The sequence below is a fragment of the Lepidochelys kempii genome, chromosome 2 (assembly GCF_965140285.1).
Source record: "Lepidochelys kempii isolate rLepKem1 chromosome 2, rLepKem1.hap1, whole genome shotgun sequence".
NCBI classification, from domain to species: Eukaryota; Metazoa; Chordata; order Testudines; family Cheloniidae; genus Lepidochelys; species Lepidochelys kempii.
The window spans coordinates 199,244,107-199,262,438 of record NC_136381.1 but is presented as its reverse complement, the minus strand read 5'-3'; the positions used below and the strand labels follow the sequence as shown (position 1 = coordinate 199,262,438).

The 18,332-nt window shown below is 42.2% G+C and overlaps 1 protein-coding gene across 6 annotated transcripts in view; it reads right to left on the bottom strand.

The window, feature by feature from the left end:
- TOP2B (DNA topoisomerase II beta) overlaps positions 1-17,995 on the bottom strand; it is a 129,519-nt gene extending 111,524 nt beyond the window's left edge. For 2 of the 6 annotated variants that reach the window (XM_073333458.2, XM_073333459.2), the window contains exon 1: positions 17,294-17,571. In XM_073333458.2, coding sequence (XP_073189559.1) covers positions 17,294-17,344 — 51 coding nt within the window. In that variant the 5' untranslated portion in view covers positions 17,345-17,571. The other 4 variants (XM_073333463.2, XM_073333461.2, XM_073333460.2 and 1 more) reach the window with 4 other exon arrangements.
- Between the last annotated feature and the right edge of the window lie 337 nt (positions 17,996-18,332).

Here is an 18,332-nt window from a genome sequence, read left to right as displayed (position 1 = left end):
AGCACCAGAGTGCTGTTTGCATGTGTACCACCTAACCCTACTTTTGAACAAGACTAATCATAGTATTGAAGACAGCATCAACCAATGATAGACTGTCTTCACTAGCACTCGGGAGTGCCAACACTGGTTTATGTAAACTGGTGTTCGCATTAAGAAACTTTAGAATTAAGAGCATTCATGACTTTGCAGTAGGCACTTAGCATCTTGCTGGACTAGGCCCATTAATTATTTTGTCTGGTAATCTAAAGTGTGTGACAAAACTGTTAAGGATCATTTAGTTTTATAAATATAGACTACTGCAGAGGTGGGCCACAGCCGGCCCACGGGACTGTCCTGCCTGGCCCTTGAGCTCCCGGCCGGGGAGGCTAGCCCCCGACCCCTCCCCAGCTGTCCCCGCTCCCCTGCAGCCTCAGCTCGCCATGCCGCCAGCATTCTGGGCGGCGGGACTGCGAGCTCCTGCAGGGCAACGTGGCTGCGAGAGCCGCCGGCCTGCCCCAATGCTCTGGACTGCGTGGCTGGCTCCGGCCAGGTGGCACGGCTGCCGGTCCTGGTGCTCTGAGCGGCATGGTAAGGGGGCAGGGAGCATGGGGGTTAGATAAGGGCAGGGGGTCCCAGGTAGCAGTCAGGGGACAGGAAGCAGGGGGCAGTTGGATAGGTGTGGGAGTTCCAGCGGGCCTGTCAGGGGGCAGGGGTGTGGACAGGGGTCAGGGCAGTCAAAGGACAGCGGGGGGATGGAGAGGGGGTGGGATTCCGGGGGGGACAGTTAGCGGAAAAGGAGCAGGGGGGTTGGATGGGTCAGAGGTTCTGAGGGGGGCAGTGAGGGGCAGGAAGGGGCCAATAGGGGATGCGGGGCCAGGCTGTTTGGGGAGGCACAGCCTTCCCTACCCAGCCCTCCAAACAGTTTCAGAACTCCAAATGTGGCCCTCAGGCCAAAAACTTTGCCCACCCTTGGACTACCGAGACTGTATCCTACCTCTTTAATATACAAGTTTAACCTCAAACCTTCTTGAAAAAAAATATTCACACTGTTTCCTGCTCTTAAGTGAAAACTGTATTAATTTTACAGAATCATAGGACTGGAAGGGACCTCGAGAGGTCATCTAGTCCAGTCTCTTGCACTCATGGCAGGACTAAGTATTATCTGGACCATCTCTGACAAGATATCTGAGGAGCAGTTGCAAATGTAGCTGCCTCTATGAACGGTCAGTTTTATAAACCAATGAATGGGTTATGCACATTATTCTAAACAACCACATAACTCTTAGTCTTCTTTGACCTGCCTCCCCAGGTTTTCCTTGTATTGATTTCCTATGTCATATCTTTATTTAGTCCAATCTTGCAAAATGATCCACATAGATGTGCCCTTTTAGCCACAGCAGAGTCCCTCTGAAGTCCATTATTACAGGGTCCTATTGTCACCCCCAGAGATTACCTTAAAGGATCAGGACCTTAGACTATTAACTCTTTGGGGATGGGATCATGGTTGCTGTATAGGGACTAGCATGTTTTGGGGAGTTACACAACAAAAAAGGAAAATGATATAATTAGGTGTGATCTTTATCATACAGAAGCCAAAGTCTATACAGAGTACATTATATTTTTGTAACATTATATTGAAATAGATTTTGTTCAAAGACAAAGAAAGCAAATCACAAATTCTGCCCAGGCATCCTTGATAAAGACTTTGCTTGGTGAAAATACTGGATTAATCCACTTAACTCCATTTCAAATGAGAGGAAAGCTATACCCAATGATTGCTGATTCTATGTTAAGTTATTAATACAGTGTAGTGAGACTGATGCTGTATTTGATTTATTGGATTTCCAAAAACAAACAATACACTTGGCAATATTATTAATTTAAAAGTCTGGATACAGGGAATATCCTAATTTTTATGTGCATATATTAGACACTGTGCTGCTACCTAAACGTTTTAACAAATACAGATTTAATAGTCTCATCACTGCACATACTGGTGGAATAGTTTGATGGCAGTATGATAAGCATTCTTTAACTAGAGAGCTTTGAACCACTCTTAAAGGAAAGAGAAGGGGTAAAGACCAATATGAATATTCAAAACTTAAACCTCATAACTACGTAGCTTTGTAAGATCCATGATCTCTGATACGGAGAAAGAAGGAGAAATGGCATGGAGTCGAATTGGATTAGGTAGATAAATTTCATATTTTCCAGAACTGAATTATTTGTGAGAATTCCATACAGTAATACAAGGAATTGGGATAAATGTCACTAAAAAGGAATGAGAGGAAGGAGAAATAACTGGAATGCTAATAACTTTGAGCTCTCAGATGGTGCCCCATTAAATTTGTGGTGTCACTGACAAAAGTGCCCTGCTGAGTAGAGATGAGTCAGACCACAGTTTCCTGAACTTGAATTTGTACAGCTTCCTCTGATAAGATGAGGTCTGCACTAGGCCAAATCAGGTGTCAAGGAAGCATACTGTTGCAGGCACCTGAAGTATGACAACATTTGGAATGGTCTTTTTTAGGGCAGTTACACAAAGAGTGAGCAATAACTTCCCTTTTCACTGAATAGGCCCTCTCCACTGAGGTATTACCCTGACCTGAGTACGTGATAAAAGGCCTGGAAACTTGAGCCACACATACTGCCATAGAGATATTCAAAGTGCTAAAACCCTTGCAATCAAATCTGAGATACCAAGTGAGGCTTGCAGAGTGTAGTTACAGAATGATGTTCACATGTCATCTTTGGCCTGTTTTTTCCTTGCTCCTCCAGCATTGGTTCAATGGGTTGTACACTGCCTACTAATTTTAAAACACAATTTTTATATCTCAAAAGGAGATGTTTCTGGACAAACCATTTATCTTCTCTGTCTCTCAGAAGATGCAAACATAAGGGATGTTGGTGATAGGTGCGTAAAAGAATGCACAAAACCTGTTGAGGCACTTGGTAAAGCTTATCAGACTTTGATACAGAAGGCAGAAGTACCATACAGTTATCCCTGACTGCCTCAAGAAGGCATTAATTCACATGTAAAGTAATGAGCCTTCTGAGCTGCCAGAGTCCCAAAATTCAGAGCAATGACTCTCAACCTTTCCAGACTACTGTACCCCTTTCGGGAGTCTGATTTACCTTGTGTACCCCCAAGTTTCATCTCACTTAAAATCTACTTGCTTACAAAAATCAGACAAAAAATACAAAAGTGATACAGCACGCTATTACTGAAAAATTGCTTACTTTCTCATTTTTACCATACAATTTTAAAATAAATCAACTGGAACGAATATTGTACTTACATTTCAGTGTATAGTATATAGAGCAGTATAAACAAGCCATTGTCTGTATGAGATTTTAGTTTCTACTGACTTTGCTTATGCTTTTTATGTAGCCTGTTGTAAATCTAGGCAAATAACTAGATGACCTGATATACCTCCCGGAAGATCTCTGCATACCCCTGGTTCAGAGCATCTGCCATTAGAGGGACATGTAGAAGAAACCACCACATTCTCAGCCTAGCTTAATATTTCATCAGCTATCTTGGTCTGCATAGTATCACCTCCCATATCCTACCTGTGATGTTACCCTTCAGATTTAGACAGATCCTATGAAGGAACACGTGTTTCAGCTGCTGAAGGAAGGAGGCAAGAGACTTCTAAGGATCATGATTCTGCAAGAGGCTGGAAGAGTAGCCTGGACTGCAGACTTGGCCTTCCTCCTGTGGTCTGAATAATACCTGACATAAGGGCTTGTCAGTGAGGCCAAATTCATTTAATAGCAACCAGAAGGAGGGTGCTGGATGAAGTCACCACATGAGATTTTAAAGTCTCCTAACCAAGGCAAGAAATGGAACAGATCGTATCACAGCTCGGGTTAGTTTATTCCAGGAGGTGCCCAGGTGAACCTCTAAATATATCCCAGACGATACCAAAGTCAATTCAAACAACTCCTGGAAAAGCAGCATCAACAGAGGGAACATGAGAAGAAAGACTGATCAGATCCAATCAATGGATATGCAGTATCCCCTGGTACCAAAGGATCCAATCTCTTCTCTTTAGCAGACAGAGACAAAAATCCAGAAAATTGGTAGCACAGCAAGGACTAGATACACCCTTTGTTCTGGGGGAGACTGAACCATGATTTCTGAGCCGCTCCTTTGATATATGTCTGTACAAGTGTTTCTTTGGAGATCAAGATTCCTTTGGCACCAACTAGATCACAGAGCTCCTTTTCCTCTTGCCCACATACTTGAAGGTAGGGGACAGAGGACTCAGGCCATCTGGAAATTCAGGTTTAACTCTACTGCCGGCATGGCACTAGTGGCAGAGCAAGGGTCAACAGATACCTTTAAGGCCAAGAACACCCCGTGCACTAAGATGCTGACAGTAACAGCAGAAGCAGACATGCAGACAGCATAGACTCAGCAGTAGCATTCACCAACAATGCCTTTGTTGCATTACATGCCAATGTTACCATCATTGATCCTTTGCTGTGGTTCCAGAGGATGGTGCTGGTCCCAGCAGACTCCAAGTCTGCTTCCAGAGGAGGACCTTAGCCCTGAACAATTCCCAGACCTTTAGCCTCATCCAGGCCTGGTCTACATTATATGGAGTTTTAGTGTCACAAAAAACTCTCTTTCTGGCAGCACAGGCATCTACACAATTTTGAGTCCTAGCAACAATGCCCTCAGCTTTCTTTCAGTGGCAAAATTTTACCAGTCCCCCAAGCAAATTAAGCCCTCTATCAAAATGCTGGTGTGGATGTAGAAGTACCTATACAGATATAAGCAGTCCTCCAGCAACGAGCCCACAATGCAGCTGTTCCTACAGCCATGACCTCTATGGTCCAGTTTTTCTAACTTGCTGCACAGGAGTCAGTGACCAGCAGTCCTGTAGAGGCATGGCTCCAGTTCACCCTTGTCCTGCTGCATGGACACCTCTCCTGGATTTCTCAGGACATGCAGGGAGAAACATGTGTGGGCACAAACTCCCACAATTTTCTGGGAGGAATGATGGCATCTCATAAATACAATACAAAAATATCCCACAGCTGGAGACTAACAGCTGGGGCCTTTGGCAGCCAGGGAGTGGTGAGAAGTTGTTGGGGATTGTAGTAAAAAGTACACCTCCACCCAGATATAATGCTGTCCTCGGGAGCCAAAAAATCTTACCGTGTTATAGGTGAAACCGTGTTATATCGAACTTGCGTTGATCCACCGGAGCGCGCAGCCCCGCTCCCCCAGAGCGCTGCTTTACCGTGTTATATCCGAATTCGTGTTATATCGGGTCACATTATATCGGGGTAGAGGTGTATATTATTTGGACTTTTACAAAAAGTAATCAGCAGTGAAATAGTTTATTCATATTGCCAATGAAATTGATCCAAACGCAAAATTTACAACAACTCATGGAAATGAATAGGGAAGTTCAACCTCTAAGAGCTATTGTTTCAGGCTATGCGCATGCTCAGGAAGACAACAACGCATCAGTTCAGGTTTTCAAGTTTTCTTCTAACTGTAGAGGTTACACTTCTTTTTTAAAAAATTAAAGCTTAGATTCCACAGCACAGTTCTGCAGGAAAAGTGAATTCTGCAACAAATTCCAAGACCTCAGAACTCAAGGCCATGCCTGAACCAGATACTCTTCCCTCTCACAGCTAAGTTTACAGATATTTTCACCTTTCTAAACACTGGCGTGGATATTAGCTTATCCATAGGCTACCATAAGAAGTTTTATGAATTCTGCATGGGAGTATGTACAGTTTGCCATACTTTTACGCGGAAAAAACATCAGTTACAGGCTCCTAAAAATATAAAACTAGGCTCATGCATCAGTTTTTAAAGGGAGGTGAAAATGTTGAAAGCTTCAGGCTTACGAGAAAAAAAAATGCACGTTTGAGTGTAAGTGAAACACACTGGTCCAGATTCTCATCTGGTGTGAAGTGGCATGGCTCCACTGAATTCACTGATTTACACGAGGTGAGGATCTGGATCACTTAAAAAAAAAAACACCCTAAAGATATATTTTGTGCTGAGCTGTGCCTCAGAAGGAAGATCTCCTCCACCTAGAATCAGGACTCTTATGGTTTCTTTATGCTGCCACAGCAGCATCAAAGGGCCATGTTGGGAAGGAGATTATCCAAACAGATTCCATCCTTTACTCCCCTAATAAAAAATAAGAGGAGAATGGCAAAAGAGGGTCCATGCAAAATTTCTGGCTTTTCCCCTGCAAATTTTACAAAAGTACAAAAATCAGGCTTTTAATAGGAACAGCCTTATAATCCTAACTATGGAATTGCTGCTTGTACTTTAGGATTGGTATAGTTTTATGCTTGCTGAGTAGTGACTTTATAATAGAGTACAATTGCTAAACACACATTTATATTATAGTGTATTTTAACAGTTCTTTTGCAGAACAGCACTGTAAGGCTTGTATGATATAGCCCTATAAAAGAATTCGGTATATGATTAATTACAGCCATTACAATAGATTAAGATTCTAGGTGGCAAACAAACAGCAGCAGTATATTTCACTTAATACTATGGACCAGATAACAACCAGAAATTAATGAGACAAGTGTCATTTTCATGTTTTTTCACATGGAACAGTTAGAAATTTAAAAGCAATCATAGTCTCAGACCTCTTCCTTTGAGAGAGCAAAATCATAGGATATTATATGCCTTAACACTTTCATCTTAAGTGACTATGCTAACACAACTATTTTTTTAATCAAAATATTTTAGAACTATTAAAAGTTTGTCTTCATGTTACAGATTAAAATAGCACACTAATTTATTTTTAACAGTTTGAATCTTGTTGCACAGCTAATGATATTTTGTTGACACTTTACAGATAATGAATTTTTCACAAATCCAATAAATTTGATTAAAATCTCTGACCCCAATCCTGCAGAGAACTCCATGAAGAGGATCACAGGAGTTTCAAATAGATTCATAGCAACCTAGAGAAACAGAAGGATGAGAGAAAAATCAAAGCCTTTCATATCAGGAAGAACCCTTAACCATGGGTATTTGAAATCCATGGCTGTTCTCTACATCCTCCTCTACCATCATTCCCACAGAAGTTAATGGGAAAGTCTTCTGGACATGGCTCATTATGTGTACTGCTGCTTTAAAAAGGGAGTCCCACCAGAACTTTAAACCTGCCTGTTGATTCAAGATGGAGCATCATGTTTCAGTAGGCAAGTATAAGAATTGTTTTCCCAATGACATAAATGATTACTTTGACAAAAATCTACTTTTCAAGAGAAATTTAAACAGAGTGCAATGCAATTTGTTTTAACTTCCAACAAAGTTTCTGAATTCTACTTTTTAAATTGTTCAGCATAAATATGTGCAATACTTTCATGCTCTGATTACCTCCTGTTCTCTTGTCCATTCGTGAAACCTCTCAGCTAGCAAGAGGAGAAACCTACATTTTATTCTGACACTGAAAGTTTTGCAACATGTTATAGGTTATAATTCAGTGTTCTGGATGAGAACAGCCACAAGCTGACTGTTACACTTTTCTGCCTAGTTCCCCTCTCCCACATATATTGGGTCATCTTTTCTTCCCTGCAAAGCCCAGAAGTCTTCCCTCATCACAGCTACCTCTTTGTTCTTCACGTACCTACTCAAACAAATTTGGAAATCTAACAGCCACCCTCCCATCCAACTTTGTTTGGAAATGGGAATGGGTGTTGCTGAGCTCTTTCTCCCAAGGTGTAAGCTCGTCCATTCTTATAGCTACTTATTGACTGAAAATATCAGCTGATACTCTGAGCAATTACTAGCGCTAGTACCTATATGAACAAAAGCAGATGGACAATTCAATTGCAGTATGCAGAGACTATTCTGTAAATTAAAGAGACCCTGCTCCCTAGAAAGCCAAGAATACCCAATTTTATTAGATAAGGGACAGCGAGGTGAGAAGATGAGACCTATTAACTTCTAAAATCTTGAGGAAGATGGTCAACAGAAACAATGAGTTTAGTTCACTAACTGGAAGTACTACTTTTGCTTAATAAATCAGTTTTAAATGCAAAACATGTTTTGGTAAACATACTTTTTTCTTACTTCATACATTAAAGATAGTATTCTTTAACTAAAAAATTCTAGGATGCTGTTTTTGTGCATTTAATTGAATTCCAATTTCCATCCAAATGCAGCTTGATACAAATCATGAGTATTACATCATTGAAGCTATAAGAAATGTATCATTTGCCATTTTCTAATATGATAGAAAATGTAAAAATTAAGAATTTCAATAAGTGTACGTTAAACCATATAATTGCTTAAATGTACAGACAATGTATCCCCCTGGTTAGCAAAAAGTACAGAATTTAACATAAAGGCTGTATTTAGTTGCCAGTCAACATGTTTTAATGGTTTCCAACTAATGAGAATCAAACTCTGTCTAGGCAAATAACTAAAAAAGAAATGCAAAACGAGATTAGAATCAAGTATTTAAATCAATCCATCATGGTACAAACAGAAAAGTGAACACAAGGAAACAATGAAATCATAGGTTTCAGAGTAACAGCCGTGTTAGTCTGTATTCGCAAAAAGAAAAGGAGTACTTGTGGCACCTTAGAGACTAACCAATTTATCTGAGCATAAGCTTTCGTGAGCTACAGCTCACTTCATCGAATGCATACTGTGGCATCCGATGAAGTGGTCACAGCATGCATCCGATGAAGTGAGCTGTAGCTCACAAAAGCTTATGCTCAAATAAATTGGTTAGTCTCTAAGGTGCCACAAGTACTCCTTTTCTTTTAATGAAATCATACTGGTCACCAGAATAGCAGTGGTCACAGCACAACAGCCACCTAACCATTGTCTTTTTTGTAGACACTGCAGAGAAGAATTTTAAGGAGGGGCTTGAAGGAGAACAAAATGGCTTGGAACAAGAGTGTTCTAGGCTAGGGGTTATGAACCAGGGGTACATGTACCTCTGGGGGTTCACCAAGATCTTTTAGGGGGTACATCAAGTCATCTGGATATTTGCCTACTTTTACAACAGGCTACATAAAAAACACGAGCAAAGTCAGTACAAACTAAAATTTCATACAGACAAAATGAGAAAGCAAGCAATTTTTAAGTAATAGTATGCTATGACATTTTTGTATTTTTATGTCTGATTTTGTAAGCAAGTAGTTTTTAGGCGAGGTGAAACTTTGGAGCAAGACAAGTTAGACTCCTGACAGGGGTACAGTTGTCTGGAAAGGTTGAGAACCGCTGTTCTAGGCCTGGCCTCAGCTGGCCAAGAAGTAAGGTGAAAACAGGCTTAATGCAGATGGGGAGTGGAAGAAACATGAAGATGCTGATCTTCAGTCCCCATCCTCACAGGCCCAGGATAGGAGGAATCTGGAGGATTCAGCAGGGGTCACCGTAGCTCCTCCTCCACTTGCTCTGCTCTTGAACACAAGAAGTGTTAGTGGATGTCTGCCTACAAACCTGATAGTAAGAAAAGAAGCAACGGCATTACATAGGCCTGGTTCACGTATTAAAAGGGGGTTTTTTTGGTGTCATATAGGATAAGCTTTTTTAAAAAAGCATAACTTTAAATTATTCAGAAGTTAATGGTATTGGACATACATACTTAGAAAGTGTTCCTACTTGCTTTTGATAATCAGAATTTTTCCAAGGTTGATTTAAAGGCTTCTCATCCATTGTATATATTACAACAGCACCCAAAAGTCCCAATCAATCAGATCAGAACCCTCTTATTTCAGGCATTATACAAATGTGAAGGATGGTCCCTGCCCAATGAGTTTACAAAGCAAATAAACAAGGCCAACGCAGAATGAATAATTAAGGCAGGCAATGGGTTTTTTACCCACGAAAGCTTATGCACAAATAAATCTGTTAGTCTTTAAGGTGCCACTGGACTCCTCATTGTTTTTGAGGATACAGAGTAACACAGCTACCCCCTGATATAAAAGGCAGGCAAGTGTCATGTACTTTCTACAATTAGCCATATATAGGGCCCTACCAAATTCACAATCCATTTTGGTCAATTTCAGAGTCATAGGATTTTAAAATCATAAATTTCATGATTTCAAAGCTATTTAAATCTAAAATTTCACAGTGTTGTAATTGTATTGGTCCTGACCCAAAAAGGAATTGTGGGGGTGTTGTGGTACTACTACCCTTACTTCTGCGCTGCTGCTCGTGTTGGCGCTGCCTTCAGAGCTGAGCTGCTGGAGAGTGGCAGCTGCGGGCCAGGAATCCAGCTCTGAAGGCAGAGCCACCACTAGCAGCAGCCCAAAAGTAAGGATGGCATAGTACGATAGTTGCAAAAAGAAAAGGAGTACTTGTGGCACTTTAGAGACTAACCAATTTATTTGAGCATAAGCTTTTGTGAGCTACAGCTCACTTCATCAGATGCATTCGGATGCTGTAGCTCACGAAAGCTTATGCTCAAATAAATTGGTTAGTCTCTAAGGTGCCACAAGTACTCCTTTTCTTTTTGCAAATACAGACTAACACGGCTGCTACTCTGAAACCTGATAGTATGATATTGCCACTCTTACTTCTGTGCTGCTGCCTGCAGACCTGGGCCCTCAGTCAGCAACGCCACTGTCCAGCCACCCAGCTCTGAAGGCAGCAGCACAGAAGAAAGAGGGCATGGTATGCTATTGCCACCCTTCTCCGCTGCTGCTGACAGGATGCTCCCTTCAGAGCTGGGTGCCCAGCCAACAGCCGCCGCTCTCCAGCTTCCCAACTCTGAAGCCAGCACAGAAGTAAGAGTGGCAATACCATGACCGCCACCTAAAATAACCTTGTGACCCCATTGCAACTCCCTTTTGGGTCAGGACCCCCAATTTGAAAAACACTTGTCTCCCCATGAAAATTGTACAGTATAGTGTAAAAGCACATAAGAGACCAGATTTCATCGTGGGAGACCAGATTTCACAATCCATGACGCGTTTTTCATGGCCATGAATTTGGTAGAGTCATATACAAAATGGAACAAAAAGGTCAAGAAAGACTAGTTAAATATACATTTCTCAAGCAAGTTTCAGAGAATTATGGAGATTACTGGACGTTGTTTCAAAGAGCTACTTGTCTTTCTCCTGCTATAGCAGAGCAGCAGACTTGTTTAAACAATCAAAACTGAAAGCTATCCCTTCATTTTCAATGTAATCAACTAAAAAGGGTCTGATTCAGTCTGTTTATTCCATTTACTTTTAAATGGACTGATTAAATGAGGGGAAGACAAGCTCCCTCTAATGGAGACTGTCAAGTCTAACTAAAGACAGTTCATGCTCCAATGTTTGATTCCAAATAACTGATCCCCACTCATTATACACATGCCAACTTTCACACAAGAAATAAATCAACTTCAAGCCTGTCCTTTAAAACTGCTGAGAGAAACATATGGCTTAAAATTCAGTTTTACTATAACAATATTTTCCTATCTTTTCACCTAGCCAAACAAACACACATTTGATTAGGCACAAACTATGCTATAATCTGTCATGTTCATTTGTCTATACGTCAAGAAATCCTCAGATACAGAGTCAGAACATTTTAGTATTCATCAATATGATTCGCTTAACTAGAAACAGCAGTGATACTAGGCAAGTATTTCATTTTACACTAGCATTTTCCAAGATGTGGAGCATGCCTCTTTAGGGGGATGAGAAGGAACAGGGGAGGTAGGAAGAGACCCGAGTTATTTTCCAGAGTCTCAGCTTTAAGAAGTCTCAAGCTTTATGGTTATGAAGAAACACTCAGGTAATATTTTCAAGGTTAAATGATGCAGACAACCATTAACAACAGCTCCAATAGAAATGACCATTTATTTCGATAAGTACTAACTCTCATGCTATGTTACTTCAAATGTTACTTAACTATTTCACTGTCCCAAGGCACGTAAGATAGGACCAGTAGCATTATGAACAGCTACGCAATCTGAGTGACGTATCATTTTGGGTAGGTAACAGAAAGCAAGGTTGAAGGTGAATGTGACCAGTTTCTTTTTCCTGAAGTGGGAAGGTGGGCTTCAGGTTTCAAAAGCATGGGAAATTCTGTAGTAATCCAGAAGTGACCATCCTTAGTTTTAGACAGTTTTGTTATAAATTGATACTTTGAGATTAATGCCTAATATCCTCCCTAAAAAGCTAACTCTTTCACATGATCCTTTGAAGTCTGTTCCAAATCATGTACTAATTGTTTGCTTTACATAAAATCTAACAGTCATATCTGACGCCAACTTTGGGGGAGGGCTTTTTGTGTGTCTGTCTCTCCTCCACCCCTCCCCCCTTACTGAAGTGCCATTTGAAAAATGGTTTGATTTGGAAATCAGACACAGAATTAATCACTGACATTTTTTAAGAATGTAGAAGTCAAACAATATAACAAAAAGTTTAGTGTTACACAAGTGACATGCTTCAGACTAATTTTATCCATAAGGACTCCTAACTGAAGTAATGCCAAGCAACAAGTAGAACAAAAACATTGATTTTTGAGGGAAGTTTCATGATTGCTACCCTCCTAATATTAGTTTGTAAAAATATAATCATCATCCCAGGACATGAATCCCCACCTCAAAAAAAAAAAAAAAAAAATTTGCTTGTTTCCCTGCCAGTTAATAAAAATGTATATTTATCAACTAATCCTGGTTATTCAAACATATCGAAGTAAAGCCAAGAAATTATCTTGGAAAATGTTAATATTGTCACCACACCAAAAAGGTAGCTTAATACATGAGATGATCAGATTCTAGTCAAAAGTGATGAGACTTATCACAGAACCATAGAAATGTAGAGCTGGAAGTAACCTCAAGAAGTCATCAAGTCCACTGTGGCAGAACCAAGTAAACCTAGATCATCCCTGATGGGTGTTTGTCCAACCAGTTTTTAAAAGCTTCCAACGATGGGCACTCCATGACCTCCCATGGAACTTAGGCTTTTGTTTTACTGGATCTTAGATGGCCAGAGGGAAAAAGTCCACTTTGGTATCCTGCTTTTGGCAGTGGCCATTACTACATGCCTTATCACAGGATGTTCTCACTTTCACAGACCCATGGACCTCCTGCCTTTCCATTTGCAATTGTGGAGAACTCCTTCCCCAATTCCATTCACTATCACAAAATATCTATGGCAACTACAGCTGTAAAGTATCTAATACCCACTGCCAACAAGACAACAATCAAAAGCTCTCTTTTAATCCTGTTGTGTATTATAATATTTTGTAGATTTAGTATGTCAATCAAATATGTTTCAGACAAGTCCTATTTCTGCAGAGAACAAGTACAAAATACAGTACCAGTTCCTTCACAATTAAATGCAATGGGCCTCTCTAATTTGTGACCATTTCTAGGAGTGAGAAGGTTGTTCACTATTCTTTTTTTTCAATCACTGGGTTTTTGGCTGGAGATTACCAATAAGAGTGGAATGAATACCAACTCTGGTGGTGGCTTGATGTACGCAGCTCTCCACTATAAACTTATAGTGAGGACCTGTCTACGTGCAAATGTAATTTAAAGTGTAAATTTAAACAGATTTATTTAAACTGGTGCTAAACTTGGGGTCATACATTTTGGTTTAAACCAGGCTTTTTCCTGTTTATGTTAAATCGACTAGGACAAGATTTAACTAAACAGAAATAAGCCAAACTGAAACAAGTGTCACCAAAACAATTTAGTCCAATGCAAGGCCTAAGACTAAACTAATTTCAAACCACCATAAAATTATAAACTTCTCAGGACTGGTCTCCATTGTGGGGAGATCGACGCTGCTGCAATCGATGCAGCAGGGATTGATTTAGAGGATCTAGTGAAGACCTGCTACATCGATGGCAGAACGCTCGCTGGTCGACCCTGGCACTCCAACTCTCCAAGAAGAGTAAGGGAAGTCGACCGGAGAGCGTCTCCAGTCAACTCAGCGCAATGAAGACACTGGGGTACGTCGACTCCAGCTACATAATTCACGTAGCTAAACTAGTGTAATTTAGGTCGACTAACCCCAGTTGGAAGGGCAAACAAAACTGTAAGCTGTACAGTGATCTGAAGAGGATAAAGCAGTGTGAGTTTCAAGTAGATAGGGAAGATTAGGTACTAAAATACAAACCTTTTACTCAGAGAAAGACAACTATATCAATTGTGCGTGAGGAAATGGGGACGAGATTATAACTAACCTGCTGATTAAAAAGAACTTCCTCCTTATATGCCTTTCAGGTACCTACCCACTACAGTTGCCACTAGAAAGGTGTGGTTTTCAGAGATGAGTTGTCTATTTTCAATGATTTGAAGCACAAAACAGGGAGGACCACAGCCTTAAATTGTTCACTGAACTCAGTTAAAACTTCATAACTGTTATATCCTTATCCTGACATAAGAGATAAGATTCATACATTTTGAAATGTAGGATTTAAAACAGGAGAAAAAACAAAGGGTCCCGCAGGCGGTAGTGCCTTCCCCTCTTTAGATTTAAAAAGAAGATTTTTTTTTAAAGTAAAAATTGAAAAAAGAAATTGTTCTGTTGCAAAATGAATTGTCAAGTTCACCCAAGCTACTTAAGTCTTCTCTCATAAGGAAGGTTCTTCAGTCCTCTGATCATCCTAGTAGCCCTTCTCTGCACTTTTTCCAGTTTGAATTCATTTAAAATTTCTTAAACATAGGAAATCAGAACTGCACACAGTATTCCAGATGAGGTCTCATCAGTGCCTTGTACCACGGTAGTAACACTTCCCTCTCTCAACTAACGTATTTTAAGATTGAATTAGCTTTTTTCATTGCCACATTATTCTGGCAGCTCATAGTCATCTTGTGATTGACCAATACACCCAGGTCCTCCTCCGTCATTTCCAACTGGTAAATCCCCAGTTTATAGCAAAAACTCTTCTTGTTAGTCCCTAACAGCATGAACTCGCACTTTGCAATATTAAATTTCATCCCATTTCCATTACTCCAGTCTTCATGGACATCCAAATCTTCATGTACGATATTCCAATCCTCCTCCGTATTGACGGATCCTTGAGAAACTCCACTAGTAACCTACCTCCAGCTGACAGTTCACCTTTCAGTATGACCCACTGTAGACTCTCCTTTAACCAGTTCCTTACCCACCTTTCAATTTTTGTATTAATCCCCATCTTCTCCAATTTAACTAATAACTGTATCAAATGCTTTACTGAAATCCAGGTAGGCTACATCTACTACATTTCCTTTGTCTCAAAAATTGGTTATTCTCTCATAGAAAGATTAGGTTGGTATGGCACAATTTATCTTTTGTAAAACCATGTTGTATTTTATCTGAATTACCATTTACCTTTCTGTTTTTGATTACTCTTTCAAGATTTGTTCTAAGGTCTTGCAAAACAACCGAGGACAAACTAACAGGTCTGTAGCTTCCCAGATCACCTTTTTTCCCCCTCCTTTCTTAAATATAGGCACTATATTTACAACTGTCTAGTCATAGGATATGACCTCCAAGTTTATGAACTCATTAAAAATCCTTATTAGGCTTCCAATTTCATATGCCAGTTCCTTTAATATTCTTGGATGGAGGTTATCCAAACTCCCTATTGAAGGGGAATATTATTACACTGACAATCCCTAGTAAAACAAACAGAGTGTGCCTGTTCGATGAAGATGCTGCTACTTTACTACTCATTCAACTATGCTGCCTTTTTTTGTTAGCTATATTAAGGAAATTTCCCTACTGTGAACTCTATGCTTAGAAAGACAAATGCAAGTGAATTACTGATAGTCTGTGGGAACTGCGCCCCTTCAGGTCTTCTCTCCTCTGTCCTGGGGCCTTTCCAGAACCAGAGAGACAAACTGTTAACAGGCCAGGAAGGCATTTCTCTCCACCCTCCCTGGATATGAGTCAACAGTGTGCCCTTGTTGCCAAGAAGGCCAATGGCATTTTGGGATGTACAAGTAGGGGCACTGCCAGGAGATCGAGGGACGTGATCGTTCCCCTCTACTAGACATTGGTGAGGTGTTATCTGGAGTACTGTGTCCAGTTTTGGGCCCCACACTACAAGAAGGATGTGGAAAAATTGGAAAGCGTTCAGCAGAGGGCAACAAAAATTATTAGGGGACTGGAACATGTGACTTATGAGGAGAGCCTGAGGGAACTGAGATTGTTTATTCTGCAGAAGAGAGCAGCTATGAATCCCCCCCTCATTCAACTACCTGAAAGGGGGTTCCAAAGAGGATGGATCTAGACTGTTCTCAGTGGTAGCAGATGACAGAACAAGGAGTAATGGTCTCAAGTTGCAGTGGGGGAGGTTTAGGTTGGAGATTAGGAAAAACTTTTTCACTAGGAGGGTGGTGAACACTGGAATGCATTACCTAGGGAGGTGGTGGAATCTCCTTCCTTCGAAGTTTTTAAGATCAGGTTTGACAAAGCCCTGGCTGAGATGATTTAGTTAGGGATTGGTCCTGCTTTGAGCAGGTGGTTGGACTAGATGACCTCCTGAGATCCCTTCCAACCCTGATATTCTACAATTCTATTCCTCACACTGCCAAAAGCTTTTAAACTTCTCAAAAGCATTCACCAGTTCCAGAGTTACTTAATATCACCACAATGCCAAATTTAGTTCTGTTTGCTCATCTTAAAAAGAGAAGCCAAGAACAGGAAGGAAAACTTTCAGAAGGTTGTAAAGTTTAATTCCTGGGTTACATTGTGAAGCATGTAACATCCCAGCTGAACAGTCTCCTCTCCCCTTACTCCTAGGTTATGAGATATGAATACGCCAAAGACTATAGCTAAACTGATTAAAATGAATCTGTCATAAAGCTTAACTTGAAACATTTTAGACAGCTGAGAATGGAGGATGTCAGTTTGGGACTGACATTCACCAGCATAACACTTTTGTAGCCCTGAAAACATTTCATTCTAACTGAAATCTAGCAGCACAAAATCTAAAGACCATAAAGAGGGTGATGGATGCCCCCTCACTCTGGAGAAAGGTATCTGTAGACATACTCTATCCCTGGCATTCCAACACCCTCCAGGGCACCAATTTACTAATCAAACAACCTGCCCTGAATTCTGGATGAAACACAGCAGCTTACCTCCCACAAACTCCCCCCATAAACACCCCAAACCCACCCAATGCCACCATCTACCTACAGTGACAAACTTGGTACCAATCCCTCTATCGTTGTAACCTTTCCCCTACATTCTCAGCTTCCATCGGAGCACTATCTGCCCTGCTGGAACTTGTCCACACATGGGAGATATTAAGCAACCGCCACATACATAATTCAATGTGCTGACAAGACCTTCATCCCTAAATTCGCAATCTCCCCTCTGGGCCAAGCCTCATAAGGGAACAGTGGGGAAAATAACTTACCACCCAGGTTAGTCCCCCGCTGCCACCGCCACCGCCTCCGGATTTAGCCATTTTCTCCCCGTTGCCTCAATATAAATAAGGAAGAGCTAAAAGGACCGGGGCCGAGACTGGGCTTCACCCCTGACCTCAAACAATACACACACACAGCTGGCTCAGGCTCTTCCAGCCCCTACACACACACACACACACACAGCTGGCTCGGGCTCTTCCCTCCCTTGCGCGCGCGCGCACACACACACACACACACACAGCTGGCTCAAGATCCCCCTTGCACGCACACCCACCGCCTTGGCACCAGGCTCCCACTCCCCTCGGTCCCGGCCCGGCGTCTATGTCATGCTGAGGAGCGCAGCCGAGTATTACAAAGTCGCGAATCACCCCCCGCTCTGCGTGCGCGAGGCCAGGCCGCCCCGGCGCGCCGAGCCCGCACAAGGCGCTCGTCCGCCGGCCGCTCTCAAACTCGAGGCTGGGCGGCGGCGGCTCAGGCAGGCCCGGCCTGCGGGTCTCGCTCACACCGAGGCGGCGGGCGGAGGCGGTTGGTCCCTTGGCGGTGGCGCGGCAGCTCCCGCGCCCGCGGCGGCCCCGAGGAACACGGTAAAAACGGGATTAAAGGTCCGTCTCCAGCCCAACCCCCACGCCGAGCCGTCGCTTCCCCGCCCCCAGCGCCGCCGCCGCCGCCGCGCCGAGGCCCAGCTCTCAGACAATAACTGCGCTGCCCCCGTCCGGCATAACCGCTACGGCCGCCGCCGAACACCGCCGGCCCGGCCCCCAGCCAGCCCGCCAATCACAGGTCAGGGGCAGGCACACCGCGCCCACAGCCAGCCAATCAGAAAAAAGAACAAAGCGCCAAGGAAGGCCTAGCGTACGTCACTGCGGGTGGCAACGAGGAAGAAGAATCCCGCCGAACGGGGGCGCTCCAAGGGGGCGCGGAAGCCGCCGTCGTGGGGACGGTCCGTGGTGCTGATGCAAGGATGATGCGGAGCGGGGGATGGGGAGCCAATGAGAAACTAACAATATTGCTGCATTTCATGAAGTAATT